We start from the raw sequence: 19,285 nt of genomic DNA on the forward strand, positions 1-19,285 counted from the left end.
ATTGGTGAAGGTGCAGCCTTACTTGCAATTGATGGCCCAGGACTGACTGAAGGGGTCATGCAGTGTTTTCAACATGCCAGTACCATGAGATGACCACCAAGCACAGCAGCAGTGGAGTACAGGTGGCTGGAGCCTAGAAGACAATGTGTGTGCTACAAAGGATAGGGCTGGAGAAGTGACCCAAGCCCTTGGAGGAGCCCAGAAGATCGTGAGTTGGATCCCAGACATGGGACAGTTGGAGATTGATTTTTGCTTTTGATTGTGACTGTGCCCTGATATTTTTCCCTCTTGAAGGAAGAAAGTATTTTAGTGGAACCCACAGTTAAGAGACTGAATTTTCAAAGATATTGGGCATTTTAATGGGACTGAGCTTTAATATACAAGACTGTGGGACTTTTAAAGTTATTTAAGATCTTGGGGATGAATAAGAACTAAGGGTTGAGGCTTACCAGTGATGTGTTTGTGTGTCAAGTTGACAAGGGGTCAATTGTACTGGCTAGTTTTGTGTCAACTTGACACAGCTGGAGTTATCACAGAGAAAGGAGCTTCAGTTGGGGAAATGCCTCCACGAGATCCAACTGTAAGGCATTTTCTCAATTAGTGATCAAGGGGGAAAGGCCCCTTGTGGGTGGTGCCATCTCTGGGCTGGTAGTCTTGGTTCTATAAAAGAGCAGGCTGAGCAAGCCAGGGGAGGCAAGCCAGTAAAGATCATCCCTCCATGGCTTCTGCATCAACTCCTGCTTCCCGACCTGTTTGAGTTCCAGTCCTGACTTCCTTGTTGATGAACAGCAGTAAGGAAGTGTAAGCTGAATAAACCCTTTCCTCCCCAGCTTGCTTCTTGGTCATGATGTTTGTGCAGGAATAGAAACCCCGACTAAGACAGTCACCTAAGCCATAATCTCCCTATTTGGATAATGAACACTGCAATCTCCCGTACCCCCAGCACCCCTTCAACTGTGTTTTGCTTTCTGTAGTTTCATGACCTTTGATAAACAAGTCCAAAAGTACTGTGAAGCATTGGGGGTGTACCTGGAATCCAGCTACTGGGGAGGCTGAGACAGGAAGGTCCTGTGTTCGAGGCCAGTCTAGGCTACGTTATTGAGACCGTCTCAAATAACAGAAAAAAAAAGTGTGGAGAGGCCAGCTCAGTGCAGTGCCTCTCTTACTGCACGGGAGATGGGTAGTCGGTAAAAATGCTTACTGGAGACCTGAGATTGACCCTAGAAGCACCACAAAAGCCAGTTGTGTGCCTATAATCTGCGCACTCCCACAGAGAGATTAAAGGCAGAGGCCTCAGAGTCTCCAGAAGCCTAAGGGCTACCTAGCCTGGCAGACACAGTAGAAAGGAACAAAAGAAACACTGTCCCAAAACAAGGTGAAAGGTGGCCATGGGCACGGGTTCTTCGGACTCCTTCATGTGGCCAAAGTGTACCCAGAGCTGCACGGACACACAAATGCACATGTGTGTGCACACACACAACAAACAAGCAGAGGATTTGAAACCTTTTAAAAGGGACAGTGGCTCAGTGGGGAAGCTGTTTGCTGCCTCAACACCAGAATGCCCATGAAAAGTGGCGTGTGGCAGGGCTCAGAAGCAGACAGGTAGATTCTGGGAGCCACTGGCCAGCTAGCAGAGTGGGAAAAGGTAAATTCCAGATTTACAGAGAGACCCTGTCTCGAAATATAACGAAGAGATAGACCAGAACAACCTCTATCCCCTGGCCCTGCGCACCACAGGGTAGGGCTGGGGTGGAAAACTCCACAAGTAAGCAACTTACAATTTTTAGCTAACCAGTATATGGCTATACCTTTCTATTTCGTTAGTTATTGCTAATTTTGATGTGTATATTTCATACATTAAACCACAGGCATGTATATAAAGGAAAGAATAGTGTGCATACAGGTTAATACTCGTGTCCTCAGGCACCTGTGCCACATCTTGCAATGTGTTCCCCAAGAGCAAGTTCACTGTAAGGAGATGAACTTTCCACGCCAAAGGACCGTGGGGGTGACCTGCAAAGACAGAAGTAAGACGATGCAGGAGAGCCCTATCAAATGCTCAGTACACAAAGGCACTGACGGAGGCCACCGAAGTGGTAGCCTAGAGCCACTGACTTCTCAGTTGCACAGAATGGTCCCTTCCCACACCCAGAGAGAAACATCGTCATGTGGTCAGAAGGCTGTCCTGGAGCCAGAAAGTCAGGCCTGAAGGCTTCCTAACCAGGAAAGGGGAGGACCTGGTGCCCTGCAGCCCAGTTGCCTCAGGAGCCACAGCAAGGCAGACTGCTGTGGTGGCTGAGTAACCAGCGGAGTGACCATTAGCTCCAGATCCAAGGCCTCCTGGATTTCCAGGACTATAGGACTGGAGGTTGCTAGTGATTGTGGTTAAAAGCTGTTGGAGCCGGGCGTGGTGGCGCACGCCTTTAATCCCAGCACTCAGGAGGCAGAGGCAGGCAGGTTTCTGAGTTTGAGGCCAGCCTGGTCTACAAAGTGAGTACCAGGACAGCCAGGACTACACAGAGAAACCCTGTCTCAAAAAACCGGAAAAAAAAAAAAAAAAAAAAAGCTGTTGGGAGACGAGATCTCCATAAGGAATCTTCATGGCGCCAGCTCCGAGGAAGCCGCTCACAGTCTGTCTCCCCACTCCAGGAGAGCTTGCTGAGTTGAACCTTGAGCCACGTCTGGATGGAGAAGGACATTTTGAACTTTACTTAGGGCATTTCCCCCTTAATTTTCTGTCTGCCTCTCCCTATCTCTCCATGCTACACTTGCTGTCTACTGTTGAGATGTGCCCTCGGCGTACTCTGTTGTGGATTTTTTGAGATGGAGTACCATGGGGGAGGTGTCTCTGTTAACATCACGGCCAGTGGTGTCCATCTGAGAGAAGTTAGAAGGAAATTTGGTTCAACAGGGCTCTGTGGTCAGTGTTGGTTCAAACCTCAAGCGTCTAATTCCAGGTCATTTATTTTTAGGCATATTTAGGCACAGCACAATTTGGAAAAAAAAGTTTGCTGGTGATAATTAACTCAATCCCAAGACCACAAAGCTTAAGATACGACTACATCACAACACTTTTAAGATACAAATGACATCTTCCATAAAGGTAGGTTAATCTTTCATAAAGGTTAGGGAAGCAGGCTCCAGGTGAACAATGCTCATGATAGGGTCTTCAGGAGGATAGCATTACGGAGTGGGTGAGATAAACAGGTCAAGATAAGGTTCTAGGGGAGCCAATGAAGTCGGATTGTTAAAATATACAGGGTTGTGTCTTCACACCCATCTTGGGTCCTCTGCAGGAACAGCAAGTGTTCTTAACTGCTGAGCCACCTCTCTTGTCCACCTTGTTTAAAAGACAGGCTCTCACTAGCCTAAAACTCACCAGGTAGGCTAGGCTGGATCCTGGAGAGCCCTGGGGGATCAGCCTGCTTCTGAGTCTCAGGTGCTGGGATTATAAATGCCTGCTGACACACCCAGCTTGCTAAGGGCTCTGGGGACTGATCTCAGGTCCTATAGACAGTGCCATCTCCTCAGCCCTCAGATGGTACCTTTCTGCTCGCTTCCTTGAGCTCCCACTGCCTAGAACAGAAGTACACACATTTAAGCCGGCTTTTTCCTGTTCTGAGGTACAGAGGGTGCCAGACCCAAGCATGAAGGCAGCAGCAGCTCGCCTCCTTCCCGCCCTTCTTCAGACTTTGGCTTTGGAACCAGGGTAAAGAGCAGTGTTTAAAAGCTGTTTTGTAGAAAAACCAAAAAAAAAAAAAAAAAAGCTGTTTTGTTTCTCTGTATATTTACCAGCGAGGAGAGCCCCCCCCCCCCCCCCCCCCCCCGTGAGGTACTCTCAGGCCTCACTGTTGTTCTGGGGGGTGAGGCTGAACTGTGGCTTTGGACCTGGGCTCTGGGGAGGGAAGTTTAGAGGGCTACTTGCCCTTGGGGTATTCCTGAGTTCCTTCCAGCCTCAACATCGCCACCCATGGGATGGGAAAAGCACCACAGTATGTTCCGGGCCGCAGCAGGGTCCCGCCTGGGGCATGCTTTTGCCTGCTAGCTTTTCTTTTGAACAGCAATCCTGGCAAAGCCCAGCGGTACTTTTCGGTGGCTCTCCCTTCTTCCCACCAGGGAAGTCCTTGGCTCACTGGTCAACCGCTTCCCTGCCTGCACTGTGACTCAGCTTTGAAAGGCAGCCTGGGAGGCCTCAGCCCAGGGCATATTCTGTTTCTAAGGGTGCTCCCACCTTGCTCGATAGTGTTCTAGATTCAGACAATGCTCAAACACTGTTAATCCTGCCTTCCTTAGAACCCGAGGGTGGCCCCAAGATGGGGCTCTTACAACATCTCAGGTCCCAGCCAGTTTATCTCATCTGAGGTGGCTGGAAGGAGGAGGAAGGAAGGCTACTCCTCTAACCCAGTCCTTCACCACGGCTGTGCACACACAGGAGTTAGTGTGACCGCTCCCTAACAGTCTACCCAGGTAAAGAGGGCAGAAGAACACATCTTCATTTATGTTTACTTTTATGACAGAGGGTCTCGTGTAGTCCAGGCTAGCCTTAAATTTGCTCTGTCACCAAGAGATGGCCTGAATCTACCTCCTGGGTGCTGGGATCACAACTGTGCACAAGCAGCAGGCCTGACATTTTTTTATGCCATGTTGGGGAACTGAACCCATGGGTTTGTGCACGCTAGGCAAGCACTCTACCAACTGAGCCACACCCGCAGCCCCAAAGCACATCATTAGAGGAAGCAGAGATGAGAGATTAGAGGAAGGGAAGTTATTTCAAGAACCCTGACGATGGGCTGTGAGATGGCTCAGTGGTAAAAACGCCTGATAACCCCAGTTCGAGCCCTAGGACCTACACGGTAGGGGGAGAAAACCTGCTCTGGCAAGTTTTCCTCTAATCTGCACATGTTCTGTTGCACGCACACCCACCTGTACACACATAAAATGCATTTAAAGGTAATAAAAATTAAACACACACACACACACACACACACACACACCCAGACAACAGAGTAACCCAGGCACAGAGTAACAAATGTACTTTTAATTGATTGTAGGTAAAAACTACAGAGGGAGAAGGAGCAGAGGCTAACGCTGGCCCTAATGCATCACAGCCATATCATCTACATTAGAAAAAAACCAAGGCATTATGTCCTCACAGGTCACACGTGTGGCTGGCCACCAAATCTGGTGATTTATATTCCGTATTTCTTCTTTAGCTCTTCCACCTTTTCCACATACGTCTTCATGGCACTTTCCTTGGGAGTCCCTGGAAGGAATTGGTAGGAATACACATGAGGGAGGCTGTATGCTAGAAAGGCAAGGTGCTGGCCAGGGTGACCAGCCTTTGCTTTTTTAAAAACTTGTGTGTGCATACTTCACAGTGGATGCAATATGTGTGTCTCTGTGTTTGCCAGCAAATGTGCACGTATGTGAAATGAAGAGGTCAGAGTTATATGTCAGTCTCCTTCTGCTGTCTGTGGATCAAGATGGAGAACGCTCATTTCCTGTACTACTGACCACACGCTGCCATGCTGCCTGCCATGATGAGAATGGACTAAATCTCTGAAACGGTAAGCCTGTCCCAATTAAATGGTCTCTTTAGAAGAGTTGCCTTGGTTATGGTGTCTCTAAATGGCAACAGAACCCTAAGACGATTAGTATACATATGTACCAAATGTATGCAGGTACCTGTGGGAGTGTGATGAGGGTGTCAGATCTCTTAGAACTGGAGTTACACCGGCCAGTAATGGTGCATGCCTTTAATCCCAGCACTTGGGAGGTAGAGGCAGGCAGATTTCTGAGTTCGAGGCCAGCCTGGTCTACAGAGTGAGTTCCAGGACAGCCAGGGTTACACAGAGAAATCCTGTCTCGAAAAAAACAACAACAACAAAAACCAACCCCCCCCCCAAAACAAAACAAAACAAAACAAAACAACAAACAAAACCAAAACCAAATGGAGTCACGGCAGTTGTGAGCCACTTATAAGTCCTGAGAATCAAATCTAAATCCTCTGTAAGCACCCTAAGTACCCCTAGTCCATTACCCATCTCTCCAGCCCCACACTACCTATTTAAAAATTATGTATGTATTTTGCAAGGGGTGATGGTGGCGATCTGAATGAGAATGGTTTAAATGCTTGGTTCTCAGTTAGTGGAACTGTTTGAGAAGGATCAGGAGGTGTGGCCTTACCAGAGGAGGAGGAGGAGGCATGCCACTGTGGGTGGGGTTTAAGGTTTGAAAAGCTGATGTCAGGGTCAGTCTCTGCTGCCTGTGGACCAGGATATAAAGGTCTCAGCCTACTGCTTTACCATCACGTCTGTCTGCTTTCTGCCATGATAATCATGGACTGTCCTCTAAAACTGAGCAAGCAGAATTGCCTTGGTCATGATGTCTCTTCACAGCAATAGAACAGTAACGAAGACAGGAGGAAGGGGGCATATACATACTACAGCATGGGTAGACATCAGAAAGGAAACTTGTGGGAACTGATCCCCATGTGGGTTCTGGGATCCAATTCAAGTTGTTTGGCTTGGTGGCAAGCCCCTTTACCCACTGAGTCGTCTCACCAGACCCTCTACTTTATTTTATGAGACAAGATTTCTCACTGAACCTGGAGCTCATGGATTGGCCAGTGAGCTCAGAGGATCAATCTGCTTGTCTCTGCCCCTTCTAGGTTACTGGTGCCTGCTGCGGTACCTGGCTTTTTACACAGGCACTGGGGATCTGAACTTGGGTCCTTGTGCTTACATGACAGGCACCTTGCTGACTGAGCAATCTCAGATATCTAAGCTTTTGACACTGCAGGGATATGTCTGTCTGTTGTCTTCCATGATAATCATGAACTAACCGTCTAAAATTGTACATGTGTTGGGCTACAGGTTGGATGCATCTGCTGAGATCCCAGTTAAATCTTTGGAGATCGTTTCTTACATATCTAGTACAGCCCTTTTACATCTCAGAGATGGCTTGAGGACTGGACTCAGGGCCCTCCAGGGGGTGCTTTACCATGCACTAAGCACCTGCATGATGCATCACCGATGAAAGTAGGACAGCAGACAGCGTGGGGCCCCAGCCTTGTGGACAAGCAGGAAAGTGTCCCTGCACTGATCTTCCTGGTGCTAATAATCTCATGTTTGGCTTTAGCCTATGGACTATTTGCTTTGGACTTTTTATCTCCCACAGCTGTACTGGCTGTGAGCAAGCTAAGCCAGCCGCCCTCTTCCCCATGGCGAGAAGCTGTGAGAAGAGCTGAGGACTGAGCAGAAAGTAGCTGGTTTTTGGAGAGGAATGAAGCAAATCTTTGTCTCCTTGTCATGGCACAGGGACCATGAATACACCCCGAGGGACATACTTGGTTCCTAGCGTCCCCTAGGGAAACAAGAAGTCCTCAGGGACTGAGAGAGCTTATTGTGAAGCTCTACATGCCCAGGGGCCTGAGAATGCTGTGGAAAAGGAGCAGCCAGACTTGCCTGGCCCCCTAGCAGAGCATTTTAGTTTGCTGCGGCCCTTCCTGAGTTCACGCCTTCCTCCCTTGTGAGAGGACAGAGGGCTTATTCAGCAACTGGCTAGCAAGCGTACGAAAGCTGCCAACGGCTTTGGTGCCAGCTTTTGGGGCTTGCAGCCATGGGAACACGTGATTTAGTGGATCCTGGACACTTCTTGGATGATTGTACTTTTGCAAATAATAGTTCCATTCACTGGCCTGCATTACCTCATCCCCCTTTTTCATGTGCCCTTCTGGCTGAAAGGGAACTGGGGAAGGCCACTCGGCTAAGGGGTCACTGCTTGGCCTTGTTGGGGAGAGAAAGGTGTGGACAGAACTCTCCTAACTCTGGACACATCCAAAGACCATGGCAACAGTATCACTCCCCAGTCTATTTCTCAGCAGCCTCATCCGCAGTCGCTTACCCTCCAGACAACTCCTATGCCCAGAGACAGAGAGCTCTTAGAAAAGTTATCAGTAACATTTGGAGGGAAAAGAAAGGCTATGACCTAGTTTTCTCCATGTGAGGGCAAGCTGGGCTGGCTTCCAAGATGTGCCTCCCGACCTTTGCTCTCCCCGCTCTCGAAGGGAGTCTGCAGTGCCCAGCCTCACAGGGGAGGGAGTTGATCAGAATGTGTGTGTTACCTTTCAGCTTGTTCCACGAGTCCCACTTGGCTTTGCCCTTGAGGTCCAAGAGCCCCGGCCGATCTGCATCGAGGGAAAAGCAGACACTGTTAGGTTTGCTACAAGTTCTAATGGAGGACATTCAACTCTTCCCAGGAAAGCCAAGAATTTGCTATTGTTATTGTTTTTCTGTTTTTTCAAGACAGGGTTTTTCTGCGTAGCTTAGGCTGTCCTGGAACTCACTCTGTAGATCAGACTGGCCTTGGACTCAAAGAGCTCCACCTGCCTCTGTCTCTTGAGTGCTGGGATTTTAAAGGAGTATGCTGCCACCCCTTGGTGTCAAGACAGTTTTTATAACATTATTTTTATTGATTATTATCATGAACCCCAACTATACTTCCCAGTCCTTCCAGCTTCCCCCCAACCCTCCCTCAAAAAAAAAAAAAAAAACCCAAAAAACAAAAAAATCCAAACAACAACAACAAAAAACCAAAAAAACTCAAACAAATCAAGTCCAATTTGCATTGCCTGGATACTCCCTGAAGCATAGTCAAACTTCCAGTGGCCCCCAGTCAGAAGCCATCAATTGTGAAGAGCGACAATCCAGCATTTTTATTACAGTTTTTAAGAACTCCTAGTGTCTCATACAGTGGGTTCTATTTTAAGAAACCCACACAGGTTTATAGCAACCCAAATTTAAAATTGAGAGAAGACAGGATAAAAAAATTTATGTCCTTAGGGTTTTCTGAACTGTAAAGTTAAAGGTTTAAAACCCAGTGTTTTACTTTAAAAAAACCAAAAAACCCATTCTTCCTTGGAGCTGGGGATGAGGCTGAGTCGGCAGAAGCCTCCCTCCCATGTCCAGGGCCCTGGTGAGCTTCAGCGTGTATCAACAGGGCATGGCAACACAGGCCTATCATCCCAGCACTACAGGAAGTAGAGGCAGGAGGATCAGGCATTCAAGGTCATCGTGGCTACACAGTGGGCTTGAGGCCAGCCCAGGCTACATGAGGATTTATCTCAAAAAATCAAATATAATACAATAAAAGAAAAATAGGCAGGCATGGTGTTCACACACCTATGATGCCAGGGGTTGTGGGGCTGGGAGGAGGGAAAGCTCAAGGTGTGGCCTTAAAGAGAGCTTAAAGCCAGAATGAGTGGCTTAGTGAGATTCTGTTTCAAAATTAGAAAAGTATTAAGTATACAAGGGCTGGGGATGTGGCTGAGTTGGCAGAGCGCGTGCCTACCATGCTCCCAACCCTGGGTCCTAGCACCAGCACCAGATAAACTGGGCATGGGAACTAATATCTGGAAGGTGGAAGCAGGAGGATCAGAAATTCAATGTTATTTTTGGTTATATAGTGAATCTGGGCCAGCCTCGGCTACATGGGACTCTGTCTTAAACGAAATAGGGGGTGGGGGAGTGAGGAGACTAAAAATCCCCAAAACCAAACCAAACGTCTACTTTAACCAAGATGAATAAACAAACATCCATTCGTATGGTTCAGAATCCAAACATTCTGAAAAAATAAAATAAAATAAAATAAGGCCGGAAAGGCGGCTCAGCACGTAAGAGCACTGGATGCTCTTCCAGACGGCCTAGGTTCAATTTCCAGCACCCACATGGTAGCTCTCAATTGTAACTCCAGTTCCAGGGGGTCTGATGACTCTCAAACAGAGAGACGTGCAGGCAATACACCAAGTGAAATTCAAACATGAACATGAAATTAAAACAACAACAACAAATCTAAAGAGAGCTTTTAGGGTCTCTTCCCATCCCCCTTTCAGCTTGCTGGTTTCCCTTCGAGCTGCATTGCTATTATCTGGGGGGCGGGGGGGGGCGCTCTGCCGTTCTTGCCTGTACTTGTCTTTTATAATCTGGCCCTATTTCCACACATCGCTGGACTCCTTCTTGTTGATATCTGGAGGTTTTGTCTGAGGACCACGCTGCTTCCAGAGCACCTGCCTTTGGAAAGGCCTTTCACCATCCTTCCTTGGGGACAATTTCATTGCTAGGAGCAGAAACTGCAGAGTGTACAGCTTGGGGCACTGAGTCTGAGAAAAATAAGTTCCAGGAACCTCACTGGAAGACTGTGCCTGCAAAGGAACCCTCAGAACCTCAGAGCAAGACTCCCTGCCAGTCTGTTCTCCTTAGATGGAAGCGTATACTTGCCAACACGCCAAGTGTGCACACCACTGTGCAGGTGTGGAAGCCAGTGGACAACTTCTGGGAGTCAATTCTCTCCTTTCGCCAAGTGGGTCCTTTAGATAGGCATGGCAGCGAGAACCTGCTAGCCATTTCAGTGATCCCTGCAACTTCTAATTCAGAAGCCACTTGTCCCCGGTGGCCAATGAGCCCTTGAAACACAGCTTGCGTAGCTACAGACTGGCCTTTGGCATTACTTAGGTTTAGCTATTTTCAGCTAAAACCCATATAACCACTTGTGGCTAGTCTTTGTTGTATTGAACCAGTACAGCAAAAAACAAACAAACAAACCAACCAGTTCCCTGACCAGGCAAGGGTGGATTCCAAGATAGTCTACTGATGCTTATATGCCAGCAAGTACCAATAGCGTGGCTAGAGGCCAGGCTCTGAGAAAATACTATCTAGCAGAAAGCATCCACACTTCCCTGTTCCCTTCCCACTGCCTTCTCCTTCCTGGATGTTTATAAGCCCTCAAATCTCTGACCTGCTTGGCTAGCCACCCCAGCTCCAGTAGAATTGGAGGCCATGCTTGGTGGGTGACTGAGGCATACATTTCCTTCTATGCTGTCATGAGTCCTTGCTGGAACACAGCGTGCTGCTATCTCAGTATATAGCCACTGCTCAAGGCAGCAGAAGAGACAGTATTATAGACTAAGGTAATCCACAGCATAGTTTCAAAAGCTATACCAGGGGGCTGGAGAGACAGGCCAGCCAGTAAAGTATGAAGGTCTGAGTTTGACTCCCGGAACCCATGTGGGAGGGAAACAAATATAAGGCCACGCAGCAGCCTGTGCTTATAACGCAGTGCTGGAGGGGCAGAGACAGGCTGGCCCATCAACCTAGAATACTTGGCAAAAAAGAAAAATTTCTGCCCAAGATTTTTGGATAGTGTACTGGCTATTTTTGTGTCAACTTGACACAGCTGGAGTTATCACAGAGAAAGGAGCTTCAGTTGAGGAAATGCCTCCATGAGATCCAACTGTAAGGCATTTTCTCAATTAGTGATCAAGGGGGAAAGGCCCCTTGTGGGTGGGACCATCCCTGGGCTGGTAGTCTTGGGTTTTATAAGAGAGCAGGCTGAGCAAGCCAGGGAAGGCAAGCCAGTAAAGAACATCCCTCCATGGCCTCTGTATCAGCTCCTGCTCCCTGACCTGTCTGAGTTCCAGTCCTGACTTCCTTTGGTGATGAACAGCAGCATGGAAGTGTAAGCCGAATAAACCCTTTCCTCCCCAACTTGCTTCTTGGTCATGATGTTTGTACAGGAATAGAAACCCTGACTAAGACAAATTGGTACCAGCAGAGTGGGGTATTCCTGTGACAACCTGACCATGTTTTGGGAGGACTGTGGAAGGACTTTGGAACTTTGGGCTTGAAGATCCATTCGTTGTTAAGAGCTCTGTCAGATGTTGTGTAGGAGCTTGGAAGATAATGCTGAGAACAGTGCAGAAGATGGAGGCCTGGTTTGTGAAATTTCAGAGGGAAAATTAAAGACTCTCTTCAGGGCCATTGCTGTTTTTATTGTGAAGATTTTGTAGTTCTGGTTAGCTGGGGCTGAAGAATCAGCTGTGATTAACAAGATACCAGAACTACTAAAGCAAAAACTTTGCATTACTGGGACTATTGATGCTGGTTAGCTGGAGCTAAGAAATTAGCGGTGATTAAGAAGAGGCCAGCATCGTTGAGGTGACATCTTCTGGGAAGTGTTTTCTGAAAGCACAAAGAGGCTGTGTTCCAGAGATAGGCAAGGTTGTACTCCTTCTGCAGTGGGACTTGGTAATGTGTAAGGGTCACCCAGGTGGTACTGGTTTTGAAGGCATGAAGGGGCCATGCAGAGGAGCTGAGGCTCGGCACTGTGAGAGGCCATGGAAGGCCATTGGTGAAGGTGCAGCCTCAGTTGCAATTGAAGGCCCAGGACTGAAGGGGTCATGCAGTGTTTTGGAGATGCCAGTACCACGAGATGACCACCAAGAGCAGCAGCAGCAGTGGAGTACAGGCATCTGGAGCCCAGAGGACGACGTGTGTGCTACAAAGGGCATGGCTGGAGAAGTGACCCAAGCCCTTGGAGGAGCCCAGAAGATAGTGAGTTGGATCCCAGACGTTGGACGGTTAGAGATTGTTTTTTGCTTTGATTGTGACTGTGCCCTGATATTTTCCCCCTTGAAGGAAGAAACTGTTTTAGTGGAACCCACAGTTAAGAGACTTTTAATTGTAAAAAGACTTTGGATTTTAAAAGAGATGTATATTTTAAAGAGATTGAAATTTTAAGAATATGTAAAGACTGTGGGACTTTTAAAGTTATTTAGATCTTGGGGATGAGTAAGAATGTAAGGGTTGAGGCTTACTAGTGATGTGTTTGTGTGTCAAGTTGACAAGGGGTCAATTGTACTGGCTATTTTTGTGTCAACTTGACACAGCTGGAGTTATCACAGAGAAAGGAGCTTCAGTTGAGGAAATGCCTCCATGAGATCCAACTGTAAGGCATTTTCTCAATTAGTGATCAAGGGGGAAAGGCCCCTTGTGGGTGGGACCATCCCTGGGCTGGTAGTCTTGGGTTTTATAAGAGAGCAGGCTGAGCAAGCCAGGGAAGGCAAGCCAGTAAAGAACATCCCTCCATGGCCTCTGTATCAGCTCCTGCTCCCTGACCTGTCTGAGTTCCAGTCCTGACTTCCTTTGGTGATGAACAGCAGCATGGAAGTGTAAGCCGAATAAACCCTTTCCTCCCCAACTTGCTTCTTGGTCATGATGTTTGTACAGGAATAGAAACCCTGACTAAGACAGATAGGGAGAAAAGTCACCTGGATAGGGCAGACTGGGGCCAGCAGCACTTCCGCCTTGCCCCAGGGTACCAGATACGATGTATCTGCTCATCTATTAGGCTTGGGGAAGCAGCCAAGCACTCCATGATCCTGTTCATCTGATGGAAACGGGAGGCTCAAGAAAGCGACTGCTGAGCCACAAGGCTGGAGCCTTTGCTGCCTTCAGAGTAGATGCTGGGATAATCAGTAAAGTCCTTGTTAACCCACACCGGCTCTGCTCCCAGAGTCACTAAGAGTTTAGGGAGATGTTCTTTGCAGGTGACTATCTCTCAGCTTAAAGTCTCAATACCAATGTTCTGCCATCACAGCCTGCCTCCGGCAGTCGGAAGGTGAAGTTCTCAGACTCCCCGGCTGCCGAGCCAACTTGGCCCGCTCTGATGAGAAGCTGGGCATACCTGTGTTTACATCGCCCACAGTAGCTTGTTTGAAGTGACTGTAGATGAACAGCATCTCTTCATCAGTTGGCTGAGTCTTGAGGCGCTTCACCTCCTCAGCGGCTTTGTCAAATTCAGCCTAAAAGTGAGGGAGAAGGAGAGGAACGGGATGTAGGTTGCCTGAGTGGGAGAGGCCCAAGGATGCCTCCCATACTCCCTCTTCTTGCCAGGACTCCCTAAGGCCCACCTGTCCACTCAAGCAGTTACAGCACTGTGTCAAGTGCTGGGAATAGTTTTGGCTCACAGTGGAAGTGCACGCCCTTGAGAATTTTCTTGCCCAACTAACTGCCTGGGCTACCACTAGCCCTGATCCAACAATTGCTGGGGTTCCAGTAAAGCCTGACCTATGATCTGCGGAGATTGACTGGGCAGTAAGGGGAAACGTGGTGTGATCAAAACAGTCGATCAGAGTTCAGGACAGGAATGCAGTGGAATCCAGGGTCTGGAGCCAGCTAGCTGGTCCCTTCCTACAGGGGCCTGGAGTTCAGCTTTGACCTCTGTCCCAGTGCCCAGATTAGGGAGAGGCAAGTGGGAGGAGTCAGAGATCGTCCTACAGGGCTCAGTCCTAGGTAGTGGTCTCCACTGGAGGGAAGGAAAAGGCTTCTCTTCTGTACAGGGGCATGCCAGGCACAAGACTAAATACCTTCCCCAACCTCCAGGCTCTTCAGCCAAGGCCTGCATGAGTGCCCCTCAATTCCATTCGGTTCTTCCCAGTATGGGATTCAATCTTCCCTGTCCTTCCTTCCCTCTTACGCCCCATCTTTCTTACGAGGACCCTGTTCCTGCTTCACCCAGGAGTTCAGCCCACCGGCAACTCTCTGGCAGTTCCGGCGTGGGTGGCAGTTTTACATATCTGCAAGGGAAAAAGTTCCGCTCCCCAGGCTATGAGCTGGGCTCGGATCCCAGAAGAGCGGCGGGATATCTGAGGAAATAGACCCGGCTGTCCCTAAACCCACTGCATCTTCGCAGCCCGGCGGGGCACACGCAGTACCTGAGACATACTGGTGAGGTGATACGGATGCCGAATGCGCGGGAGCAAGCTCAGAAGCAGCTGCAATCAAGTCCCAGAGCGCACCAGCTAGCGCCTTTAAAAGCACAACCCCGGCGTTCCAACTGAGCTCGGGCGAGCGGCAGCAGCCAATCAGAAGTCGGATCTGCTTTCGGAGGCGTGTCCATTCTAGCGGCGCGCTCCATCCCTTCCCCGACCCAAGAGGGAGTTTATTGCGCACGCGCGGGGAGGAGCCGCGGGGCACGTTGGGAGCAGGTGGGACGCGTTTCGGTTTTTTTCTTTTTCCGTGGGGGAAGGGACGGACGGGACATTCTCGGTCAGGGCAGTTGGGCAGGAGCTAGCAGGAACTGAGAACGCGTGAAATGGGGTGCTGCGGGAGGAGAGCAGAAATCAGTATGATTCTTTCCCTTTAAATCTCATGCGGATTGGAAAGAGGCCGGAAGTTGCATCGCTGGTTGAGTAAATTCTCCGACTAGAAAATGGGATGCCCGGACCCCTTTCGGGAAATCCAGGGAAGAATCCCCGGTTCACAGCGCAATGGTGGCCCGCTGGACCAAGTCCATATCTAGGCCTTTTCTTCTGAACTTCTGGCATATTCTTTGACATTGCCCATAGTTGTCAGTCCTGCACCCCTTACGCAGTCTTGTGTTCCATCAGTGCTTTATAAAGGCGGAGACAATGTGATATAACAAACTTGCACAAGAAGAGGCAAGCCTTGGTTAAGTGAATAACTTTTCAAATGGTTTTTAAACACGTGATCTGATGCGTGCGGACTCCTAGACCTTGGACACGCAGCAGCGGACAAACAGACGAATCTTTGCTACTTTGCAGCGTCTTATAGTGGGTTCATAGTTGATATAGTTTAAAAAGTAAAGAGTTGGAAGTTATAACTGATGTGTGTGGAGAGGGGTTGGGGAGAAGATGCTGTTTGAGCTAGTCCTGCAAGTCGGAAGGAGCATTCTAGCAGAGAGCAGGAGTAAGCAGGAGTTACTGTGGACACTGAGGTCTCCTTTGAATTCTTAGTCTCAGTGAAATATTTTAAAACTGATTCGGAAGGAAGCTTGAGGACAATTTTATTAAAAGTTTGAGGTAAAAAACCCACAGGACAGACAAACTGAAAATGTTGACACCCACTGGGAAGAGGAAATGGAGGAAAAGTTATGCCTTTTTTTTTTTTTTTTTTTTTTTGGTTTTTTGAGGCAGGGTTTCTCTGTATAGCTCTGGCTGTCTTGGAACTCACTCCGTTGACCAGGCTGGTCTCGAACTCAGAAATCCGCCTGCCTCTGCCTAAGTTATGCCTTTTAAGCTAGCCATGGAGGTCAGAGAAACTGAGAAAACCCAGAGTGTTAGGGAGAACATGCTTAGGAGTGCACAGCAGGTTCCGAGGGTTGAGTTTAGACGGCATTCAAATCCAAGAATATGTGTCCCGGGACAAAAGACTACAGCGGGGCAATGAGGAAGTACAACTAAGTAAAACTCGACGGAGCTGCAGAAGTAAGAAGGAAGTAAGCTGAATAGGCGACGGCAGAGTTTGTTCATTTTGGGCATGCAGGCAGTCATTCTGATGGAGTCATGGGGGTGGGGAGGGGACTTTTCAACAGAGGTGATGGTGCTAAAGAGGCCTTGGCTCCATGGGAGAAGGAGGAAGGGGGACAGCACAAGTGGGCGGGAGGATTTAGAGGGCTGAAAGAACTTTCTGGCAATGGATACAAAGGTGAAAGAGAGGGGTGATAGAAAATTCTCTGGAGGTCATTAAAAAGGGAGACAGTCCCTCTTCACTTCCTAATGTGGCCTGGGCCACAGTTTGCCACCCTGTCTACCCGCCCCCTCATCACAGCTGTAGTGGTTTGCAAAGGCAGGGCTGGGGCTGCTGCTCAGTGCTGGAGAGTCTGTCTGCCTAGTATATGTGAGATCCTGGATTCCATTCCCAGCCCCGCAAAAGTAGAAAACTGAAGTCAGAGCTTTCAGATGTCACCAGCAGCTTCGGTCATGTTTTGTGGAGTGTTTGGGAAGGAGAACTTTAATTGCAGGGAACACGGGTAGATTTGTTAGTTTGTGAGTCACTTTGCTTAGAAAGCAAAAGTAACAAAAATGTTGGAGGTGAATTTGGAGAAATTGCCTGTGAAGTATAAAAAAGTAGATGTTTGGGGACCTTAAGTCACAGATGGATAGCTTGTATTCCTTACTGTAGTTTTCTTTGTCACTTCTGAAAGAGGAAATGACTCCACAGAGCTTTGACTGGACTCCCATGCGGTCAGTGGATCAGTGGGCGTGTTGCCGTTATCTGTATGTAATCTGTATGTATGTAGTATGCCAGTCTGTTTGTAGTTCCAGGTTGAGTTGTTGGTTGCTTGTAGGAATATAACTCACTTTATTAATTCCAGGTAGTGGTTCCAGATGAGGGTACAAACATTATTTCAAGGGGGTGAGGGGCATGCTGAAGGGTGTGGACCCTTGGGAGCTAACCTCTCTTGAGCCAGAGGGGACCAAAGAAGGTATCCTTGTAGAGTTACCCAGGCACCCGTGTCAGTGAGTCTGAGGACATGCTTCTCAGCACACCTTCTGCCTCGTTCCCTGGCTGCTCAGCAACTCTTTGTTGGTGTCTCAGCTATGGGAATGTCACCGCTAAGCCTGCCCTTAGTGCTTCTTCCCCAGGGAGCTAGGATGGCATTTGGAGGCCTTAGAAAAACTTGGGCTATTATTCCTTGAGTGCCTTCCATTTGTTTTGGAGACAGTGACTCCATTGTCCTCAAACTTACCAAGTAAGCAGGCTAGACTGTCTGGGCCGGTGAGCCCCGAGGACCCTTCTTTTTCTGTCTCCCCAGCACAGGGACTGCAAGCGTATGCCACCATGCCTGACTGTTTTTGCATGGTTTGTAGAAATTGAACTCAAAGATTTTCATGCCTGTGAGGTAAGCACTTTATTGTCTGAGCCTTCTCAGAATTTGGAATTTAATTTTTAAAAGTAAACTGCAGGGATTGGCAAGATGGCTCAGCCGGGAGAGCCCTTGCCCTGCTGTCCTGACAATGTGAGTGTAACCCTCAGAACCCGTATAAAGGCGGAAGGGGACAACCAAGTCCACAAAAGTGCTCTCTGACTGCCATGTGTGTGCTGTGTCATGCATGAGCTTGTATGCATACACACAGTCCATGCACACACATGATAAAAAAATAAAATGCTTTGGGGAAAGTCATGAAGTTTTTTGACTTACAACTTTGTGCAAAACTGGAAAAGGTCATTGGTTTTCATAATCTTGAGTAATGATGGGGTCCTCAGCCTGCTCATGTCCTCATGAAGGACTCTCATCATAACTCTTGTTATGACGTCACGTTTCTACTGTCTGCTCTCTCCCGTCCCTGAGCTAAGGAGAGCAGCGCTCACCATGCACTGGCCGCCTATCATCTCTTCATGCTTGCTCCTCTTAAGAACTCAACAAATCCTTATTGACTGAGTACAGTGCCTGCTTTTTTTTTTTTCTGTGAGATTTGCTCCTTCTGGCTTAAGTGCAGTAACACCCACTGAGCTCCCAGGAGGAGGGAGACCTAACCAGGAGCATCCCTGAGAGTTTGAGGACAGCCTGGCCTCGCACTACTTGCCTCAGAAAGCAAATGAAAAGGCCTTGGGAGATGGTTCAGTTGGTAAAGCGTCTGCTCTGCAGAGACCTGAACCAAGGTTCCCAGCCCCATATAATTGTTAAAATGTATTTTCTGCACCGGGGAGGCTGATACAGGCAAATCCCAGGAGATTGCTTGATGGCCATGCTGGTCAATCTGTGAGCTCTGGGTTTACTGAGAGACTGTCTCAAAGAGTAAGATGGAGAACAATTGTGGAAGATATCTAATGTCAGCCTCTGACACACACACAAGCACACACACACACACACACACAAAGCATACATCACATTCATACACATAATACAACAAAAAATGGCAAAAAGAAGAAATTCAAAAAGTTCCTTTTAATTAGCTGCCAACTTGGAAACCAACTGACTTCATTAGAACTGACTATCAGATCGTGGGCTAGAACAAACAAGGTAAACTCTGGCCAGAGCCTATGCAATCTCTTGGTAACGCTCCCAGCTTTGGAAGCAGAGGATTTAGGATGGGGAACCCAGCCAACTTATCAGGCAGACTGACTCAGCCCATCAGTAGGAGTTGCCAGTGGTGTAGCTTGTCCTCGTGGTTATGAGTCTAGAAGGCATCACTCTGGCTGCCCACAGGCTTCCTTGAGCTTAGCGTAGTTAGACTGACCTGGTTTACCAGGTGTGAAATGCCGACATTGAAGCAAATCAGAAAGAAGTTGATTATTTTATAACTACCATGCCACTACTGGATCAATAGGCATATTTTGTCAGGCAGGTCAGTATCGAAACTCTAAGGATCCAACACTGGATAAGACCTAGCAGTTTGCAGTGCACCTTCTGGCTATCTAAGCTAGCCAGCACATAGAGTTTCTCCTCACTTTGAGGTTGATTTCTGTGTGTCTGTATCCACGGGTTTGCCTTATTGTTAGCATTAAAACACACATGAACTGGTGAAAATTGTTCCTGCCCACTGGGTGTGAAGAGCAGTTTAAGATTGAGTTTCTTGCTTTAAAGGAAACCTCTAATTTCTAAAAGTAACCTAACCATTAAGAAAAGAGTTAAGAACAAATTAATGCTGCGTGAGAGCTTCCGTGGAAGGCAAGGGTGTTCCCACACACCCGGTTAACACTCA

The 19,285-nt window shown here is 48.1% G+C and overlaps 2 protein-coding genes across 2 annotated transcripts in view; one reads left to right on the forward strand and one right to left on the reverse strand.

Moving 5' to 3' along the window:
• Positions 1-5,018: 5,018 nt before the first annotated feature.
• Positions 5,019-14,691, reverse strand: Dbi (diazepam binding inhibitor, acyl-CoA binding protein). Its single transcript, XM_021172868.3, has 4 exons — positions 14,552-14,691; positions 13,522-13,639; positions 8,126-8,188; positions 5,019-5,263 (listed from the first exon to the last, which is right to left on the reverse strand). The coding sequence occupies exons 1-4, from the start codon at positions 14,558-14,560 to the stop codon at positions 5,190-5,192; spliced, it is 264 nt and encodes an 87-aa protein (XP_021028527.1). The 5' UTR covers positions 14,561-14,691; the 3' UTR covers positions 5,019-5,189.
• A 103-nt stretch (positions 14,692-14,794) lies between these two features.
• CUNH2orf76 (chromosome unknown C2orf76 homolog) overlaps positions 14,795-19,285 on the forward strand; it is a 65,167-nt gene continuing 60,676 nt past the window's right edge. The window contains exon 1 of the mRNA XM_021169550.2: positions 14,795-14,824. The gene's annotated coding sequence lies outside the window, so the exon portion shown is untranslated. The remainder of the gene's footprint in view (positions 14,825-19,285) is intronic.

Source organism: Mus caroli, unplaced genomic scaffold (genome assembly GCF_978045245.1).
Source record: "Mus caroli unplaced genomic scaffold, Mus_caroli_1 scaffold_1, whole genome shotgun sequence".
In the NCBI taxonomy this organism is placed as follows: domain Eukaryota; kingdom Metazoa; phylum Chordata; class Mammalia; order Rodentia; family Muridae; genus Mus; species Mus caroli.